Consider the following 19,103-nt stretch of genomic DNA (forward strand, 5'->3'; position numbering starts at 1 on the left):
TTTTTTATTACATGAATAATCATTATAATCGTCGATATAAAAAAGAAATAAATATTTTCTATCGAACGTTATATATCTTTCTCTATTTCCATAAAACTGACGAAACATTTTATTATATATCACAAATTGTGATGAATCGATTAAACAAAAATGGTCAAGTTTCATTCATAGAAATAATATTTCATTAATATTGTATGAAATCAAAAATGGAGAGGGTGTGTTGCGTTCAAATCTGTAAAATAAAATCATCGGCTTGGTAAATTTCTAGGAAAATGGTTGAGGTCAAGGGGGGTGTGAAAGAAGAAGAGACAAAATAGTGGTAAGAGGGGTTCGGGACAGGACGAGGAGTAGAGAGTATGACGGTGGGCGTCGAGAGGAAAGCATGGGGGTTTCCCAGGGGTGTACGATGATCGATTGAAACGTTAACGAAATAAAGCGGCGCATCAGTCGCCACGAAATCCGTCGTTGGACTGTCCGCTCAGGGGTGATTAAAATTCGCCCCCTCTTCGGGGAGAAAGGGAAGGAGGAGGAAGAGGAGGGTTGAGGGGGTGATAGTAGTAGTAAACGATGCAAGTCGATGATGATGGTGCTGGTGATGCTGGTGTTGGTGATGGTTCTGCAGTTACTGTAACTGTTACTGTTACTGTTGATGGTGACGGTGATGGTGATGGTGACGGTGGTAACGGGAGGGGGCCCAGAGTGTGGTGGTTGGCGGCATCCTTCTCCTGCCGACGTGCGGCACATTAATCATGCGGATTGACGCACCGAGTGACATCAAACGCGAATTTACAGCGCAAAGGGAGCCCGCGCTCGAAGCATGGGAAGCTCTTCGATTTCACGGAGGGCCGAGCGCGAAATTTGTCCGACGATTCTTCCTTCCTGTCTCGATACGTTACGCGAGATACCATAGATGGACGGGATAGATGGACAGACAGACGGACGGACGGACGGACAGACGATACCACCAACACCACCAGTACCACTACCATTACCCTAACCTACGATCTATACTTCCTTTATGATCAAAACATATTTAACGTCTCTAGGGATTACTACTCTATTAATCGATCAATCCATCAATCAATTCTTTTTCTTTTCTATTTTTGTTCGTTTTATTTATTTTGGGGGGGGGGATTTATTTTATTGCCTATGATATTAATGTATAAATAAAATTTTATATATATACATATTGTTTGTTAATTATTAGATGTTAAATATTTTCTATATTAAAAAAAATAGTTTTATTATTATTATTATTTTTAATTTATCGATTTTTCCTAAGCGTAGAATTTAATCGAAATATAATTACCGGTCATGAGTTTTTTTTTCTTTTCCTTTTTTTTCTTCTTTTCTCCGATAGTAGTAGTTCAGAAGTGAGTAGCGATAAGCGACATGAAATTCGTAATGGAATACGTCGTCTACAGGAAGCAACGGCGAGGAAAGTGGTAGCGTCGTGATTTCCTCGGAGATTATGCCTCGGTGTCTATTGGAATATTGTCCCAGTCATGTCGTTCGATAGCGAAAATTATCTACGTGACAAAAGTGCGCTACGATGAGAAGGAAAGAGAAAGAGAAGGAAAGAGAGAGGGAGAGAGAATATCGATCAATAGAAAATTCTCTTCGAATTATTTTCCTCCCGCTAGATCTTCGATCTAAAATAGTAGAATAATAAACAAAGAAAAATAATAAAATATATCTACATTTGTTGATAGAAAAAGAAAAAGAAACCCCGTTAAAAAATAATATTCGAACATTGAGAGAAAAAATAAAACAAGAGAGAAAGAGAGTGAGAGAGAGACAGATGAAAAGATGTCCGATAAACAAAGAGGACAAAGAAGAAGTATCTACGTACGAGTCGATTGACAAAACGGGTGCCGGCTGGAGAAAAGAGAAAAGAGAAATGAGAAAGAGAGAGAGAGAGAGAGAGAAATAGGAGTGAGTGAACGGACAGGAAAAGGGAAGGTGAAGGGAGGATGGAAGAGGGACCGCGAGAGGGTAGTCCGAGGAATGAGAGGAACGCGTTATCGAGAGTACCCGGTATTGGCAGACCGTTTTCCAGCAAATAATTGGAAATGCAAACGGAACGGTCCGCCCTGTGATAGTTCGATAATTGAGTCTCTTATCAGTGTTTGAATGGTTTCTCTCTCTACCTCTTGCTCTCTCTCTCTCTCTCTCTCTCTCTCTCTCTCGTATTCTCGTTCGTTCGTTCGTTCATTCGTTCGTTCGTTGGGTTGGTTCACGTTCTCGTTACACCCTCTCAGGCTCATAGCACACATAAGCACCGTCGTCGCTCACGCGTTGGCTAGTCGAGAGTCATGGTGGTCCCGTTGGCAGCTTGCACGGATGCATCCTTCCCTACCAGTATCCTCTAGTAGTATTCCTGGGAATCCTACGAAAATCAAACACAAATCATACCAATCGAATGAGAATTGATGACCTTAACCAACGACGACAACGACAACGACAATTCCTTAGATTATTATTCTATTCGTAATTTGTTCTGTTACCATGCAAAGGAAAAATAGTTCTTCTTATTTTTATTCATATTTTTATTCTTTATGGTAAGATGAAGAATATTGGTGCATATCGAGCCAATATCCATGGGGAATCTTTAACCGCCGATCGTACCAATTAGAATGTAATTAGCATCGCAAGTGGTTTCGCTTTAACGCACCGTTGCTGCTCTTGCTGCTGATGCTACTTTGCACTTAGAGCCAACGTGGCAACGATCTTTCTTTTCCGAAAATGCATTCGAATGAAGTCCATACTTTTCTTCTTCTCTTTATTTCTTTATACCTTTCTTCCTTTCTTTCTTTCTTTCTTTCTTTCTTTCTTTCTTTCTTTCTTTCTTTCTTTCTTTCTCGTGTTTTCCAATTTCACGAGCCACTCTTTTCGCATGGACCGCCAGAAGAAATTTTAATTACGAGCTTTTACCTAAGTACCCTTTCCAGTTACGAGACGACGTTACTTTCTTCTCATCCTTTACTTTTTCCTCTTCGAATCTTCATAAATGCACGAGGTGTAGTATGCGCGAGAAAAAGAAAGAGATAGAGACAAGGTACAAGCTAATAAAACTACGCTAGCTGTTTTGCCTTTCCAATTCCCCACGAGGGAAGTTAGATTTTCCTTAAATTTAAATATACCTTGGTAAAGAATAAAAAAGAGAGAAAAGAAAGAAAAAGTTAAAAGAAACAAGAAAATACGCACGCATCTGGGAGTAGCGGACTAGTTCAAAAAAAAAAAAAAAAGCACATATGTACGTACACGTTATACGTAACTCAGGTAGCCGCACGCGTTAGTTTTCGTTGGTGGAGTGTGCGAGCGCAAACGCTAAACCGAATAATTCAAATTGTAATCCGAAAACGAGTATACAGAGAATTTGCGTGTAGAGTTGGACGCGAATATCTTTTCAAGTTTTTACGAAAAGGGCCAAAGAGACCGTAAAAAGCAACGATCTGTCCTGCTGAAATATTCAACGCTCGGCGAAATGAAAGGAAAATGAAGACGAAAGATGTGAAAAAGAGAAGATAGGGGAGGGGGTGGGTGGGAAATAGTGTTTATAATGGTGTCAGAAGAAAGTACCAGAGAAAGAAAATAAATAGGATAGTGTCGTCTGATTGTATGCAATTGTCATTTACACGTATAATACACGAATTATAAACTAATCATAACGTGCTTTTTTAATAAAAATATAAACAAAAGGTACGTAAAATTAAAAAAAAAAATGAGTAATAAATGATATATTTATTTTAATCGGTAAAAATAATTGTTTTTTCGATAGAAAAAAAGAAAGAAGAAGCAAAGCATATGACATTAGGAAGTGCAAAAAGGGAATTAAAGTGAAGTTAGGAGTAGTTGTGTTGATGATGACACATGGTAGACGCGGAAATTAGTTGATACACGGGTGCGAACGTAACTGGTAAACCTTCAGAGGCGTATTTCTGTTGAGAAACTCGTGAAAATCGTTGGTTTCACACGAGAGTATCGTGTACGAACGTGTGTTACTGTATTTACCTAGAGATAGATATAAGCGTTCGAGCGTGTAAATGGTCGAATACGTTCACTCGTTCATTCGATCGTTCATTCGTTCGTTCATTCGTTCATCGTTATTCGGACCATTGATGTCTCTACGTAAGCGCGACGCGCATGTTTGTTTCTATCTCACTCATTCTCTCTCTTTATCTCTCATGTTAACTCTCACAAACTATCTCTGTATCTCATTCTATTGGATTCTCGATGGTGAACTGTCTCTGCGAATTGCGGAAAACAGGGCATTATATGGGCGTAGGTAGGTAACAGAAGCAGCAGCAGAAGCAAAAGCAGAAGCAGAAACAGCAGCAGCAATAACAACAGCAACAGACCGTCCAGTGGTGTGTAGCACCATAAACACCGGCGTGGCGGCAATTACGCAAAGGGCCGACCACGATGTTTTGCCGCGCCAGAACCGAAATTATCTCCAACCTGTGCTTCCGATTCCGATTTCGCCAACGAAATTTCGGATAATTTTCTCTCGACCCATGAACTCAAAGAGGGAGAGAGAGAGAGAGAGAACGGTAACCGACAATACGACGAAACGCCCATCGTATTTCTACTTAAGCAATACAAAAAGGGAAGTAACCTAATAAACTTCTATCTCTTTCATTTTGTTGCATCATACGAAAATATTTCCACGAATGTTTCCTATAGTCATTTTCGACATCTTTTTACATATTTGATTAATTATTGTTATAGTATTATAATATCTCTTAAGATTATTTTTTCTTCTATTGAAATTTTTCCTATTTAATTAAAGTTATCAATAATGATATTTATTTTTTCATTTTCGTGTATTATTTCAATAGAATATCAACGTGTAAAAGGGATCCACCCTGAATATATATCCCTAAACGAGTCGATAGATTTTATTTCCCTGGTTTCATAAGGTAAATAAAAAAACAAAAAAAAAAAAAAAAGGAAGAAAATTTCATTCGAACGAACGAGTTTGCGCGTGAAGCTTCTCTTGAACGTGTGTAACGCCGGGAAAATATAGTAGTGGCAATTATAGCGACGTGAATTTTCCTCCGTGAGCATTAATCTCACCCCATGGAAACAATGGACGAGCATCGCGGAATAATAAAGTGTCCCTCCGCGTTCTCGCGCCACGTGTAACGCAATTTGCTGGAACGCGTACAGAAGAACGAGGATAAAAGAGAGAGGAGGAAGTGAGGAAAGGGGTGATAGGGGGCAGCTTGATGAGGGAGGAAGGGTCTGACTATCCCCGGAAATTAATTTTATATCGGTCAATCGTTAAATCAGCGAATAAACGAGATGTGCAAGACTTATCTCATTATATAACAACGTCTAAACCAACCCCCTCATCCCTATGGTCAGCTAATTTTGGATAAATACGACACGAGAGGTGGAAAAACAACGTGATATACAATAAAGGAGAAAGAGTAAAGGGTACGAAGGGATAAAATTAATCAAATATTAAAATTAAACTTTCGTACTTCATAAGTCACTCTTTGTGCGAATGTTTTTTTTCGAAATTAATAACAATTTTAATTTCTTTAAGTAGGATAGGTCTTAATTGCTCTTGTGATTCTGCTTTTTTTTTTAATCTTCTTTTTATTCTGATCTTACTATTAATCGCAATAAAGTTGTTCGTCGTGAAAATTCGTGCGGTTTACTTCATTGATATTATTATTCAAGTTTGAACACGTAGAATATTGAGAAGACGTATTTGTCTAGATTCGTCTTGATTAAATTTTGTTTTCATCGTTTCGAACACTCGCGCTTCATTCTAATTTTTCTTTCACTTTCTTTCTCTTTCTATGTCTTACAGTTGAAAAAAGAGGAAGAAAACGATAAATTATAAATGTTGAATCGAACATTGTCGATATTGCATTTTTCTTCCTTTATATATATATATATATATATATATACATATATCCAGCTAGGAACCGGTAAAGTTTGTTTTTACTTAGGGTCTTGGAAAAGAAAAGAGATTTCCGTGTGGCAATCGAAAGAATTCAAAGTTCGAAAGCTGCGAACGGGTAAGAAGAGGGAAGATTCTCGAGCTTGACAGAAGTCCCGATGACAAATGAGATTCGTACTGGGCTGGCTGAAAGCTCTCGAGAGTGTCGACGCGTTTCGTGTAGTATTCGCGTGACGGCTGCTTCCTACGAAGAGTTCCCTGAGGAGATTTCGAGTGTATACCTTTGTGAACATTAAACGAAATTTATAGCCTGAAAAAAAGAAAAAGAAAAAGAAAGGGAAAAAGAACAAGAAAAAAAAAAAAGAATCGAAGAGTAGAGGTGCATGAGGAGGAGTAGGAAGAGGATCGGGGGTGTACGATGGAAAGAATTTTAACGATATTCTTTCTCTCTCTCTCTCTCTCTCATTCTCACTCATTCTCTTACGATATTTTTCATGCGTTAGTAGAGAGAAAGAAAAGTTGTAAGTAATAAATTTGAACGGGGGATGTGTGTATATGTGTATTCGTGTGATTCGTGAAAGTCTAATGATCGTATGGAATATCTTTGTTCGGCGGGGGAAAAATATCGTAAATTTCATCCGTATTCGTGTTACGGCTCTTTGGGAGAAAATCTCCGGTGTTAAATTTGTAGAGAACGCGAACGAAGAATATTGAGTTTTCTCGAGCACTTTCGTGTTGCTCGAATTGCACTCGACATTTCGAGTCTTCCTACTCCGATCCAATTTTTCTCACTGATTTTGAGCAACGCTATACTCTACTGTTGCTACTGCTACTACTACTACTAATACTACTGTTCTGTTCACTCGTTGGTTACTGTTGCTGTTGCGGCTGTTGCTAGTGGATGGATATGTCTCACGTTACTTTGACGGATACCTACTCTCGAGAATTTGACAATACACGCGATAGCTCGAATCCGAAGCAGTTGGGAATAAAAAATCTGCCTTGCGAATCGGACGTTGTTGTTGCTTTGACAAACTCGAAAAGTATACAAAAAGGTAAAAAAAAAAAAAAGAGAAAAAACAAGAGATAAAAATATATATAAGAAAAATAAAAAAAAATAAAACGTGAAAAACAAAGAAAAATTAGTTCGTTTCGCGCTATTATTCGGGAAGGAAAAAATACTCTTCACAAATATTTTCACTATTTCCCACGAGAAAGAAAGAGAAAGAGAGAGAGAGAGAGAGAGTAACATAAAAAGCCGTGTTGGTGACGATAATTAAGCAATCTACTCGACGTTATAATGCGAGCAATTTGCTTGAGAAATACACGCGAAATTACGAGAGAAGGATGAGGAGGAAGAGGAAGTGGAAAAAGAGGAGGAGGAGGAGAAACTCGGTGGTGGTCCACCGTTATCGTTCTCTCGTAGCTCGATGCATTTCTATTCTCTCTTTTTCTAACACACATACATACTATAGAGGTACATATTCATGCATACATGTATACTTATATACATATACGACATATATATATCTAGGTACGTGCGTTCCTACCACTGGAGAGGAATTAACGAAATTCCATTTACCGTACTGTTCGCGATAAACCGACACAACACAGCCGCCCGTGTTGGTGGTGCCCGATGGAGGCGAAGCCGTGCGACTTCTATTTGCCGGTGAAGGCAGTTATTACGGTGTTATTTCACCCCTACCACATCGGCATTGTGCTATTAAATTCCCATATTGTCACGCGTTACGGCTCTGAGAACTGCAGTTGCCAGCAGAAAAGCGTGTGCCTCGCATCTCGTCCACTCCCTCCCCTCTCCTCCTTTCACAAAATCAACCCAACCAAACTCAACCCACCTTCAACACCCCCCTTTACTTTTGCCACCCTTCACTCACCCTACCTTTCTTTCTTTCTACCAATCTACCCACTACTTCTCTTTCTCTTGTTCTTTCTTTCCCTCTTACCATCGATACTGCGGTTTTTATCGATATATCCTGCAAACGTGTTCCCTTACGCATTTTCTCGTTACTACTATTTCCTCAAAATAAAACAGTTAAACCCTTCTATGTTACCACTTAAAGGCACTAAATGAAAGGTACGTTTCTATCGCGAATATCCACTTGACGATTATTCTTTTTTTTTTTTTTTATAAAAATTGTACATCAATTCTATACAGGCTTTTTAATATAAATCAAGAATTTGTTATAACTAGCAATAATTCGAAAATATTTAACATACTATTACGTGTATCCAAACTTTTGTATGGTAAAATGTATTTATACACTAAGGATTTGTCGTTTAATAAAGTGAATTTTACGAATGAACAAATTAGTGATTTTTACGTAAAGTAGTTCATTTTGAAATTGATATAAGTTTTTGCAATATATATGTATATATATTATTTTCATTATAATTAGCTTTATTATTTACATTCGCTCGAGTTAAATTGGTTTACTTGAAAACCTTGCGTAAACTGGTAAACGATAAATCCGTACGAAGTTGCGTTCCACGAGTGCAGAGAAGTTTGGTGCATCACATCGACGAACCCTTCCTTGTTCGATAAGCCCTTTCGTGATCAGATTTATCCTACACGTTGAAAAGTCTCGTTGGTGTAGTAGTAAACGCTTGTGCTTGGGTAGAAGAAGCAAGGTTGTGTTGGCCGATGGGGTAAGAGAGGGAAGAATCGTTTTAAAAGGATGTTAACCCCTCTCCAATTAATTGCATCTTAACGAGAAAAAATCGAATAAACGAATACGTAATACGCATGACTATCTCTCTCTCTCTCTCTCTCCTTAACATTGTCAAATAATTTATTCGATTTTTTTTTCCTTTCATATCTTCTTTGATGCATATTATTCATGTAAAAATGAATTTATTGTTTATTTTAAGTCGTGACAAAAAAGGCTTATTAATTCAATGGAAAACATTGCTTAAGAGTAAGTGAGAGAGAAAGAAACAAAAATGAAACTCGACGTCGAGGGAACGAAGTAAACTTTAGAAAATACCCTTTTAATCGTTTTATCGATCTTGATGTATTCGTTTCGTTTAAAAGCAAAAAGAGAAAGAGAGAAAAAGAGAGAGTAAGAAAGAGGAAGAGAGAGAAAGAGAGATACAGCAACGATTGTTCTCCTGAGATATCCGCAATGATGCCTAGCTTTGATATTTACATCTACGTCAAGAATTCCGTTTGAGTCTAGACACTTCGAAATAAATAATTACAAACTAACGAATGAAAAAGATACAAATGTTAGAATCGAATAAACACTATTAAGAGATCGTTATTACAAAGTAATATTTCATTTCTATAATGTTATCGTTGTTGAATAGAATAATAAGAAACAAATGTCGAGAGTTGTTGTGTATTAAAATCGTGTAAAAAAAATCCAAATGTTTCACATATATATATTTTTTATTAATTCAATTTCACTTTGCTTTATATAATTTCATTGTATATTGCAATTCATCTTTAAACATTGATATCATTATCATCATTATCATCTTCAACATAATCATCATCATTGTCGTCGTAGTGTTTAATATCGTTTATCCTAGATGTTCGTAAATGACAGGTTCTGATTCGTGGAGTAGTTGGTTGGTGATTAGAGCGTTTAACGGAGCGATTCGTTTAGCTATGCGAACAGGGTAAACCTCGTCCTGTTTTGTTGGTGTCGAAGAGCACACCGAATGAGAAGAGGGATAGGAGAGTACTTCCCATCGAACGAACGAACGAACGATCCTACACGTCGGACAGGTACATACTAGACACAGGTAGAGATACCAAATAGCTATGTCTAAAGGCTCTTCCTCTTCTATTTAGTCCGATTCTCACAATCTGCTATTTTGTTTCCCATTCCCCCACATTCGATTAGCTATATCTATGTACTTGGACTCCGACTAATCGTTTTACTCCCTCTAATTAGCCTGATCGTCTTAACGTTCGATCGGCAAACGGATTCTTGCTAGCTTGCCAGTTTACTAGTTTGCCAGTTTGCTTGCTTGCTTTTGTCCTCCAACGAGAATAACCGATTCACATTCGTGAATGTTTACGCATTTGCTCGACTGATAATTAGATGTCAAAGGTAAGGAGGTTAATATTGGCACTGAACGAGCATTTACCTCTGCTAACGTCTTCTCATCTAAAGAAGAAATATTTTTGATTAATATTTGTCTTAATTTGAACAAATTTTGATAGTTTGAATTTGAAATGATATTATTTGTTTTCGTATAATAGTATGATTTTTGAACAAGAATTTATTTACATTGGAATAATTTTTGGCTCTAATAAATTTAAATAGAAATAATTGAATTTTTTAATTTACAATGAGATTAAATAAAAAATGTATAAAATGTAATAATAAATCTTATTGATTTTTCAACGAGTTCTTACTAAAAGTTTAAACACGTTGACACAAGAGAAGCGAGAAGAAATATCATCGAAGTGTTTTATATTTTCTTGGGGTTCTATCGATGAATTGAAAAATATCTTAAAGTTAGGATTTGAACCGTGAAATTTATTGCGCGTTTATAATATGCGAGGTTTCGAGCTCGACTCGTATGGTTTTTCCGGTACATTGGTTATCGGTCAATGGCTCGTGCTTGTTTCGTCGTAGTCGTAATCATAGTAGTAGTCGTTGTCGTTGTCGCATTGTCGAGAGAAACGATGATTCTCGGTATGCTCGATGTTACTAAGATATTTTTACTTTGAATTCTTGTAACAAATAAGAAAATAAAATAAAAAATAAAACAATAATCAATACAATGTTATATATCGTATATATGTAAATTACAGCTTAAATTATAATCGATATGTCAAAACGTATTGAAAATAAGTTCAATTGATCGTTAAAGAATTGTGAGGGGAAGAAGGGAAAGTCATTAAAATAATAAAAGAAAGTTATTTTCTTTTATTGAAGAAAATTCTTATGACACTAGAAAAGAAAAGAATGTAATTTACAAACAAATCAATTCGTTAAAAGGTAACACAGGTATTTATTATCGGACTTTGAAGTTTTAAATAAATAGATGTAATCGGGTTTGACCAATTAAGATTTTTTTTTTTTCTAAGAGAAAATACGAATTAGCACTCTCGTAGAGTAGTAGAAAAAGAAAACCTGTTGAAAGGAAAAGATTTCTACTTTTTATATTATTTTTACAATTTTTCTCTCTCTTTTTTTTCCACGCCTCTTCACGATTCGTATATGTGTAGGTATATACGTTTGTAGAAAAAAAAAAAAAGGAAAAATTTTTTTCAAGTATCGTCACCTACGGCCGCCAGGTTTTCGGAAATTATGTCGTATTCTCGCTAGCTTTTTTTTTCTTTCTTTCTCTCTTGCACGCGTTTACATTAATTACACTTTTTTTTTTCTTTTTCTTTTTTCGTGAGAATCTCGAAAATGAAATGACCTAGGTTATAAATTTCATTTCCCTTTTCGTTGCGTACCCATTACACTGCTACCACCTACTCGAGTTCCGGGCAGATGACGAGAGGTTAATTAGATTAAAAAGAAGAGATTTAATTCGTTCAGGGTTTCATTGCTCGCTAGCTAGCTAGCTAGCGAGCTTCCTCGTAAACGTAATTCCATTCGTCGTTTATGCTCCTTGAGAATGCTAATGTACTCGAGTTATCACCGATAAGACGAACGTGTGGTAACTACTACGAAAATTAATCTCTTTCTCTCTTTCTTTTTTAAAGTAAAATACACTCAATTTTTTTATTGTCCAACATCCTCCCTACATTCTCGATGTATTTATATACAAGCACGCGCACACAGACGTAACAACACATTTTTATCAACAGTAAAAACTGGTTTTTATTATCAACTTATATCCCGTACCTAATTCAAATATCATAAAATAGTCTTTTTCATGTTCTGACAAAGATATCCTAACTAAAATTAGAAAATCTTTAGTCACACACGTTTAAAATCATTTAACAAATACTCAACCTTTAGTTATATTAAAGAACATTGAAAATTAAAAATCTTGATAAACATATTGGACATTAACAAAGATATTTTAAGGAGAGGGGAGATGATGATACTCTTAATAGACAAAGTAGAAGAGAATTTTCATCGAAAGGTTGGCTTTCACAATCTAGCCTATCTAATTTCAAGGTAAGAAAGTCTACCGTTGTAAGACACCTTTAAAGCTTTCTCGAGTAGGGCACCATACCCATTGTACATCTATCGTGGTAAGGTTTCTACCTCTAAGAGATAGCCTCGCTCTGGTTACTACACTCACACATACACGTATATATACATATACAATATATTGCATAATATGGTAGGAAGGAGATAAGGGCGACATGTATGTCGACGAGTCACACAAGATAAGGGCGAAGAACCGGGCCGCGCTTATACAGTGGGAGAACTTCCTCATTTCTCAACCCCTTCCGCACTTATCGTCCGGATTATGTGCCATTTCCATACACCTAATGGTGCACCGCGAATAGCGAAACAGCATTTCGTTTTAATGGGGGAAAGGTAGGAGGAGGGGGAAACGGTGTGCATAGTCTTCTCACTCTCTTTCCTTCTTTACATCCTCCTCCTCCTTCTCCACCTTCTCATAGGCCACCCCATTCCAACCCTTTTCTATCTCTTTCTCTTCTACTATCCAACCCCCCAGAGTTAGGTTTGGTCTTCCTCTTTTGCCATCAGCAGCGCCTTTCGCCCAGGCTTTTGCCAACTTCTCGTAGGCCAAACTTCCTCTTCGTTAAGTACTTTGGCAACACGTACTCGCACGCCTTTTTGTCCTGCCCAGGGATTCCGGTTTAACCCCTTCCCATCCTTGTCTATCTATGTATGTATGCATGTGTGTATGTGTATATGAAAAAGAGAAAGAGAGGGAGGGAGAGTTGTAATTACGTTAAAGACTTTCGGGAAACGGGTGGCGTAGAAAGTAACGAGCTCTTTACGCGTGCATTTTCGTGTCTTCGAAAATAGTCGTCTCTTCTCGTTAGAAGAGAGAACACTCGAATTAGAACTAACGTTCCAACTACAATGGCTATGCGAAAGAGAATATATATCTGTATATGTAAAAGCATTACAGGTATCTTACTCGTTACTTCTTCTTATTCTTATTCTTATTCTTATTCTTATTCTTATTCTTATTCTTATTCTTATTCTTATTCTTATTCTTATTCTTATTCTTCTATTTCTACTTCTACTTTTTAGCTTATCTTTTTCTATGTTCGGTTAACTTGTTATAATACTCGATCATTGAAAAACATCCGAGAAATATTCTCATTCATATTTTTTTTTTTTTTTAATTCTTTTGCAAGTACCAGCAGATTTATTAGCGAAGTCACGAATGTGAATATATATATATATATAGATATGTAATATACCTGTATCGTTCGTTTATTCCTTCTTTTCTCGTTCTTATAACTCTTGTGTTAAAAATAATATTAAAAAGAAGAAAATGAATAAAAAAAAGGAAGAATAAGTAGCAGACAGGGCGAGAAGGAGCAACCTTTCGTTCTCTCAATTAGAAGCGCATCACATAGAGCTATTACCATACCATTTTCTTCGAGATAAACAAGTCTCCGGAGCGCCTAGCATACCCTGGGGAAATATGTGCCGAGATGAGTGTGCTTCCTTGAAACAGCCTATCTCTTTCTTTCTTTCTTTCTTTCTTTCTCTTTCTCTTTCTATTTCTCTTTGTAACTCCTCCTCCTTCTTATTCGTTCTAGACGATGACTTATCAGCAAGAAGGTATAATAACGTTGGAAAGTGCCGTACGCGACGTTACACTTCGAATTAGTGCCAGAGAACACCATAGAATTTTTTTTCTATTTCTTCTTCTATCTCTTTCTTTCGTTCAGTCGTTCGTTCGTTCATTCGTTCTTTTAGTTCTTTCGTTCATTCTTTTGGTTCTTTTTCTTCATCTTCATCTTCTTTATCCGAGTCTCCTCGTAGCTCGAGAAAAATATTTGCCAATCTCGTCCCTTTTACCTTCTTCTTCTTTTTCTTCTTTTTCTTTTTCTTATTCTTCCCTTTACTCCCACTACCAACCCTTGTATTCCTTCTTACTAGTAAAGAATCTTTGAAAGCTCTTACACGAGAGTCTCGACTATCTTTTGAAAATATCGCCTTAAGAGATTTTATGATACAACCAGAGGAAAAATAAAGAAGGAAATCGTAGAAAGAATCTTACGTTTCTATATATATATATATATATATATACATTCTATATAATATATATGTGCATTAAATGTATCTATTATAATACGGCTTAATACGTATCGTGTTTTCATCGATATTTTACGATGATAAAATAATAGAAACATTTGAGACAACTTCTACATACACAAAGATGATTTTTAATTTATTTTAATCGTATTTGTTATAAACGATATAAAATTTATATTATAAATAAGCTATTAATTTTCGTGGCAGTAATTATTATTATTATTATATTTTTTCGTTTTCATTTCATTTGAAATACTTAAAAAAAGAAACAAGAATCTTTCGTACGAATGTCAGACCTTTGCTGTCTGGTAATTGTCGTCTAAACCACCCACCCCCTTCATTTCTTCCTCCCCCCCCGGTGTATTATAGGACTCCGTCGACGCACCCGTATTTGCTATCCGCCAATTCTCGTTACTGTCGTCGTTCGTTCGGTTATACGTCGATGGCCGAGGACGATTTAACAGGGCGGAACGCCCAATAAAATGGCCGTTGTTTTGCGTTCGACCTTGCCCGACTCATTGAGCTTAGAACAAAAAAAAAAAAGAAAAAAGAACCTTCCTGAATTCGCTATCGTTATAGTGGTTGGGTTGTACTTGTAGTAGGTAGTAGGTAATATAATAGTTGCGTTGTTGCGTTACATTTTATTTTTTTTTATTTTTACTTTTTTTTCTCTCTATAAAAAAGAACAATCTTTTTAACAATGGAAACGTAATTTGCATGACAATAACGTCCGGCCAGTCCATCGGTTGGTTTGATTGAAATTTATATTATCCAGATCTCCTCTACTATTTTATGTACTTTGTATTATATAAGAAAAGAGAAAAAAAATGGGAAAGGGGTCGGAAAAAAACACAGAGAAATTCCACCGCAGACAAATCCCTTTTGTGTGCAAAAAAAAAAACAGAAATAAAAAAACAAAAAATAAAAAAAAAACCGAAAGAAAAATATCCGATAAATCCGATCGATCGATATCGTTGTAACTTCTCGTCCGATTACATAGAATAATCAGGATAAAAAAAGGAGAGAGAGAGAGAGAGAGTGAACCAGCAGGGATAGGGTTAGGGGTAGTAGGGGGACAGGGGAAGAGGGGAAAAGCTCATCGATCGTCCGTACGTACGTACGAACGGAACAAACGGAACGAACTGTATTGCCGATCGTCGGAGCCATCCAATCAGGAAGATCCTTCCCATCGTCGGTTCTCTGTCTCTCTCTCTCTCTCTCTCTCTCTTTCTCTCTCGTGGCTTTCTCTGGTCGTATAGTCGGCGTTGAAAATACATTAAGCCGTGTACCGTTGTATATGCATGTCCGATTCGAATCGAAACAGTTTGATAATCGGCAAATATATACACGGATATAGGTATAACAGCAGTTATCGGGTCCGGTCGGCCGGACCGGACCAGCCGATTTTGCTTTTGCGTTCTCAACGTTTTCGAGTAGGTCGATTGTAGTAGGTACTCTATATCTAAATACATATGTATTTATATATATATATATATATATATATATATACCTGAGTATACCTGTGTATGTACACTATCAAACAAAAGTTTGACTATAATCGTATATAAATTCGAAATAAATAAGATATTTATAAGAAAAAATTGAATGCCTTTAAACAACTCAAGCTAAGATTTATCTGTTAATAAAAAATGTATGAGCAACATAAAACAAACCTGACATATGCTCGTTAGTTCTCTGTTAATTAATTTTATCGAGTATATCTAATTAAATATTATCTTACGATTCTTTTCTTATCAAAATTTATCAAAGATATCCTAGCGAGACAAATTCATACCAAACACGATATACTAAACAGTGTAATAACATTTCAAAGATAAAATAATATCTTAAGATATAATTCAACTTGTCTGATACTTTATATGATCGTTTGAAAATGAATCTGTTTATTTGATTTTTTTACTAACAATAAATGAAATCAGCTTTTAGTTGATAGTGTATATATATATATATATAAAATAGTGATAGCAAGAGAGAGAGAGAAAGATAGATAGAAAACGAGATAGAGAAACAGAGAAACGTATGGTAGAGGAATAGTATGGTAATCACGAAAGGTATAAAGAGGTATACGCGAACCATGGCCACGCTCTCTCGGCCGCAGACATTTACGGTTACACCCCGAAGCGTATGTTCGGGAGTGGCTGGTTGTGCCCACGGATGTACGCTTCGGTGACTACCTTAAGCCGCGTCCGTGCATAGAGATTCTGTCCGAGCGAACCGGTGCTTTAAATCGCCGCCTACTCGATTCACCATTTCTCTATCTCTCTCAGTCTCTATCTCTATCTCTCTCTTTAACTAGAAGCATTCACACGTTCGCAACTCGCTCGTTTTCCTCGAAGCCGCGTAATGGCACGACTAATCCGACATCTTTCGTTCGATACGATCCGACGAACCAAACTCGGCGATGGTAATAGTAGTGGTAGTGGTATCGTTATCGGATGATTATCAACCCTTTGCTAATTGCGCGTAACGAACGGCCTTCCGATATCCCCCCTCTCCCTCCCGTCTGTTGTAAGAAGAGAAAGAAAATGGGGGTAGGTGGGAAGAGTATCCTTTGATGGGGTTGTCTGTTCGTTGTTCTATCTTCATCTATCAGATGTCTCGTATAAATTTATCTCCTTAAAATGGATTTCATATATTTGTTTCAATTACTCTTGTTATAAATTGATACGATATCTTAATTTATTTTATTTAGTAGGATTTTCAAAGCTAAGGGAAAAAGAACAAAATCAATAAAAGAAAACTAATCATGGAAGTTTTAGCCAATTGCGTTTGTAATGTGAAGCTAAGCAAGCTAAGCAACCTTATGGTGCTTTTCTCACGATAAAGATTCCCAGATTTTGTTGTTTGGTTTAGTTGTATTTTAACCAGGATATTCGAGAACACTTCATCCTCTCTCTCTCTCTCTCTCTCCTTCCTAGTGTTTCAAAGTATCGAATTATCTCATCTAACTCAAACTGTTTGGAGCTACTTAAACATCCTTACAATAAATTTCACATAAGATAGCTTAGACATACAATCACTTTTTACACTTTTTATTTACACTTTCTCGTTCACAATCATGCTAGAATCCTAACAGTAGTAGTAGAAGAAGAAGAAACCTCATACGAAAACTGCAACGTAAAAACTGATGTCAGGGTGATGCAGGTTCGCGCGTTTAGATAGTTGTGTTAGTAGTACTCGTGATGGTGTCAAAGAGCACACATGAGAGATAAAGAGAAGCGGGTGGGGGGAAAGGAGGAGACACGACGTGGGTAAAGATCGAAAGGCGGTATGTCGCGCGCGGTAGCTGTGAGATCGATCGAAACGTTCGGATAACGGAGTAAAAGCCTCGAGAGGTACCGGTATGCTATTATCCTGGATGAGGAAGAGGAAGAGGAAGAGATGGAGGTGGTGGTGGTTTATGGAGGTTGGAGGACGTCGATTTCGTCCCCACGTGACCGAAGCAAAACGTGACGTTAACCGAACCATCGTTTCCACTTGAGCCGCATAATTGGACGGAGTAAATCCATCCTTCGTATGCCCCAGCGCAATGCGAGTAAGTGAGATAGATAGATAGATAGAAAGATAGATAGATAGATAGATAAAGTGTGTGTATGAGAGAGAGAGAGAGAGAACGAGTTAGCTTGGCTACCTCGTGTACGTCCTTCTCTCCTCGTTTAACGTCAATTCCAATCGAGCACGTTTAATTGACAAGCACGCCGTTGAAAGAAATGTATTCGGTTAGCGATTAAGCAAATTCCAGGGGGGTGTTTTTTTCTTTTTTTTTTTTTTTGTTATTTTATTTTTTTTATTTTTTAAGAATAGACTTTTTTTCAAATTCTTTCAATTCCTATTTCTTTCGAAAGTGACCGACAACAGGAAAAGAAAAAATGGGATAAAGGAGAATGAAAAAGAAAGTAGAAGAAGAAAGAGAAGAGAATTGAAATAGAAGGGCTAAGTGAGAAAGAAAGAGTTAGGAGAGGAGTCGAGAGGCCAAGGGAAACGCGGTCTTGTTTTATTCCATCGCGAGGCACTTATAGTAAGATCGGAGAGAAAGAAAGAGAGAGAAAGAGAGTGAGTGAGAAGGAGTTGCATATAGAAGAAGGGGCCTCCTAGCAAGGCATGAATAAGCCTTTGTTTTTCTTGCAAAAGAATCCCGTCTGCGGCGACAACTTGTATATATATACCTATATATATATAAGATGACGCGAGTTGGAGCGCATAGCGAAGTAACAAAAGAGAAATCCAATTCGAAGAAAGTGACTTTTCTTTTATCTCGATCGTAACTCTCTCTGACTCTGGGCCGTTCAACGTTCCTACGACGATGAGTTTTCATCATCGTCTATCGTCATCCTCCACCTCCTCCTTCTTTTCGTCGTTGTAACAACCTCTGTTCTTTTACCCCTTGTCTTTCCTTTTATCATCGCGTAATTCTATGATCGTTGAAATCGTTTGTAACGAAACTAAAGACAAAGAAGAAATTAGAAATAAAAGGATCCTAGAACATTTTCATCTAAAGAAAAATATAAAGGATATATAATGTAATATATTATATACAATTTATATAAACGGGTTATTGATATTTTTTCAAATATAAATAAGAATATATGATAAAAGAAAATATTCTAGTAGAACTATTTGATGATAACACTGTAGGAAACTCATATATATATATGTACATATATGTGTTATAATAATCTTGGTTTAACAAAAGACATAGCGCGCAAACGAGCATCACTCTCGTTCCTTTATGGAATTAATTTCACTTAACGAGAGAGTCAGTAATAAGCCCAAAGAGCGCACGATACTTGAAATAGGACTACCGCAAGCCCTTAATCATACGCGAAACGGTACGTTGCGCATGTCAGTAACACGCAGAGGCTTGCGGTACGTGATGATGAATCAAGGGAAAGAAGAGGGATGGGGCGGGAGAGGTGGAGTTGCTGACGTGTTTCAATATCGAAGGGCTAAACGAACCACGTGTACTTCGTTATAAC

General features: G+C 36.9%; 1 protein-coding gene across 2 annotated transcripts in view; it reads left to right on the top strand.

Annotated features, from left to right (window-relative positions):
• Positions 1-19,103, top strand: part of LOC107074569 (uncharacterized) — a 212,560-nt gene that overhangs the window by 40,767 nt on the left and 152,690 nt on the right. The window contains exon 1 of one of the 2 annotated variants that reach the window (XM_089175198.1): positions 16,662-17,662. The exons of the other annotated variant lie outside the window; for it this stretch is intronic. Coding sequence (XP_089031324.1) covers positions 17,657-17,662 — 6 coding nt within the window. The 5' untranslated portion in view covers positions 16,662-17,656. Of the gene's footprint in view, positions 1-16,661; positions 17,663-19,103 lie in introns of those variants that run through there. 2 annotated transcript variants of the gene reach the window in all.

The sequence above is a fragment of the Polistes dominula genome, unplaced genomic scaffold (assembly GCF_049000335.1).
Source record: "Polistes dominula isolate Pdom_NZ unplaced genomic scaffold, Pdom_raw_medaka contig_82, whole genome shotgun sequence".
Classification (NCBI taxonomy): domain Eukaryota; kingdom Metazoa; phylum Arthropoda; class Insecta; order Hymenoptera; family Vespidae; genus Polistes; species Polistes dominula.